The sequence below is a fragment of the Nothoprocta perdicaria genome, unplaced genomic scaffold, assembly GCF_003342845.1.
Source record: "Nothoprocta perdicaria isolate Ctin4 unplaced genomic scaffold, notPer1 scaffold_11, whole genome shotgun sequence".
In the NCBI taxonomy this organism is placed as follows: domain Eukaryota; kingdom Metazoa; phylum Chordata; class Aves; order Tinamiformes; family Tinamidae; genus Nothoprocta; species Nothoprocta perdicaria.
In genome coordinates, this window is record NW_020454205.1 from 1,113,622 (window position 1) to 1,116,601 (window position 2,980).

General features: G+C 38.4%; 1 protein-coding gene across 1 annotated transcript in view; it reads left to right on the forward strand.

Moving 5' to 3' along the window:
* The first annotated feature begins 1,782 nt into the window (after nt 1-1,782).
* The window catches only part of MSTN (myostatin), a 5,806-nt gene continuing 4,608 nt past the window's right edge, over nt 1,783-2,980 (forward strand). Inside the window, exon 1 of the mRNA XM_026048602.1 lies at nt 1,783-2,156. Within this exon, the coding sequence (XP_025904387.1) occupies nt 1,784-2,156 (373 nt within the window). The 5' untranslated portion in view covers nt 1,783. The remainder of the gene's footprint in view (nt 2,157-2,980) is intronic.

The following is a 2,980-nucleotide window of genomic DNA, read 5'->3' on the forward strand; positions in this document are numbered from 1 at the left end:
CTCTACTATTGAGAGTAACTACTATTCAGAGTACAACATCTAATATTGATACAAAATTTATTTTACAAGGGAATGCTAGAAATACCATTTTTGGTCTTGCACCTACTGGGGATTTTATCATCTTTGACAGGATATACTTTACCATTCCAATCTCTTTCTCCTACTTTTAATTAACATACAGCTACATGGCTCTTCCATAGAAATAAGAGAAAATAAAAATATAATTAAAAAAAAAAAGACCACTGGTATCTGAAACAGGGTTGGTGCTTTTCAAAGAGATTCTCAATGTGAATCATCATTTTCACCTTCCATCAAGAGTCAGGACTTGAAATGCCCTGGCTTCTCTAGATTAAGAGAACACTAACAGCCCCCTTATAAATAATACCCRTAAGAGATATGTCAGAAAGTGTCTATTGAGAAACTCAAATTTATCCTGAGCTTCCAAACTAAGTATGAATACCCAAATCCCTGGTAATGTTACATCAGATGTGAGCTATCTTACTGYATGCTCTGATAAAATATAAATTGTAAAATCTCTATCTACCTCTCTATGGATATCTCTATAGATATATCTCTGTGATAGTCTATCTGATATATCTGATAATCTATGTGATATTTCTCTGGATAGTCTATCTCTGTCTCTTTTATTAGGGCTTGCTTGCAGATATTGATATGCCATCTACTTTAAAGTGGAAAGTGTATTGAAAATATACTTTCAAAATACAAGCAGAATATAGGGAATTTGCACATACCTTAGTAGAAAGCAAAAGCAGCTCAGGAAGACATCACTAAACTGGCATAACATAAAGATGTTTTAACTGAGATAAAAGATGTCAGGGAAAATGATGATACATTCACATTATGCATTTAATCATTTTAATTCTTTCAGAACTATTGTTGCCTATATTTGATTTACTGCTGAAGATTCTGCTCTGCTAATGAAGGGCCTTAAGGAGAGATAAACTCATTTYATATAATTAATAGTTGCCATTGTTTAGTAAAGGATGTGTAGTATTGATTTTTATATATGCTAAAAGAAAAAAAACACACATGAATTTACTGAAAGAATATATGCACAAAATAACATAGCAGTTTAGACTTTTCTCCCTATTAAGGTTTTCTGAGCTATAAAATGCTCGGAAATAATATGCATTTTAGGTGTACAGCAAAATAAATTAGTGGTTTGCTGTAAAGTATTTATAGTTTTCCTGCCTGCTAATAATAATTTGCAAAAAAAAAAAAAAAAAAAAAGAGAGAGAGAGAGAGAAAGGAAAAAAAACTGCAAGCTGCTAGTTAAAAATACTGGCAGAAGTCCTAAGCAACTTTAGCAAGAGCTCTGCTTTGATTAATAGCAAAAACACTCAGTCAGTGTATTTTTAAAAAGGATAGCACTGTCTTTCAGCCCATAAYAGTGGCAATATATCCTTTCAGTATGTGCAGGCATATCCTCTGCGAAGCACCCAGATAAATCAGCTCCCCCTTGGCTGTAACTGAATGCTGTCTAGTGGCTGGTGATGGACAGGGCTTTAACCTCTGACAGTGAGATTCATTGTTGGTACAAGCGACCAATCGTCGGTTTTGACGACACGAGCCTAATCAAAGTTGGAGTATAAAAAGCCCTCTTGGAAATATATAAGGTGCACCAGCGTGGCAAGCTGTCTCTGAGATTGCGTTTGCTCACAGGGATCTGTGTAGCACTGAACGGAAAAAAGGGGAAACAGGGAGAGGGTAAAAAAAAAAGAGAGAGAAGGAAAAGGAAAAGAGCTGCACTGAATGTGAGATCATGCAAAAGCTGGCAGTCTCTGCTTATATCTACCTGCTTATGCTGTTTTCTGTAGATCCGGTGGCTCTGGATGATAGCAGTCAGCCAGCAGAAAATGCTGAGAAAGACGGACTGTGCAATGCTTGTGTGTGGAGACAGAATACAAAATCCTCCAGAATAGAAGCCATAAAAATCCAAATCCTCAGCAAACTGCGCCTGGAACAAGCTCCTAACATTAGCAGGGATGTTATTAAGCAACTTCTACCCAAAGCGCCTCCGCTGCAGGAGCTCATTGATCAGTATGACGTCCAGCGGGATGACAGTAGCGATGGCTCTTTGGAAGACGATGACTATCATGCCACAACTGAAACTATTATCACAATGCCTACAGAGTGTAAGTAGCCCTGCCGCTTTCCCAGCACGCTGCTTCACGGAAAAGTTGCCTCCGTGCTGCACGGGCAAGCCAACTCCTTCTCAGTCTCTCCCAACAGGCTGCAGCGTGCCGGAGGGAGGGAGAAGAGCATGTTTTTAAAGAATCGGAGTCAGGTTCAGATGACCGCGGTGTGATCCACTAAAAGAGTGGATCTAAAACTAAAAGCTGTTTGCTTTTTTGTTCCTTATGCTGTGTATACCGGTAGCACGCAGAGCTGGTCCAGTGCCTTAGAGAGCAAAGTGCAACTTGCAGCTCTGTTAACTTGGATGTTTGCAGAATTCGAGGTGTTGTTTATCGCCAAGATAAATCACCCGTGGAGATAACAAGATAACCATTTATTTTTCTCTGAGTATGGTTTCACTTGTGAATGTTTTTCTAAGAGCAACAGGAGTGAGCAGAAATACAAGTTAGAGCTACTGAACTGCAAACATTAGTTTTGATTACTGMACTGCAAACACTGGCCACTGCAACTGCAAGTATAGAGTTAAATTCCTGCTTCGTTGCTGATCCCATAAACTAGCACCACCCACTCCCAAGTTCAAATTATATATTTAAAGCAAGTATGCGTGCAACAGATTTAAATATTAAACTGTCTGTGCTACAGCAATCCAGTAATTGTGTCAAGGAAGAATGAAGGCATTTACTGAATGAGCAGATTCTAAGTTATCTTCTGAGTGCTAAACATCTGCTCTGACTCCTATCAAGTATCTTTTGCACAGTTAGTACTATAGTATCTTATGTTCTTCATCAGCTAAGGTATTTAGCTATGGCAGCTGCTTTTTTTT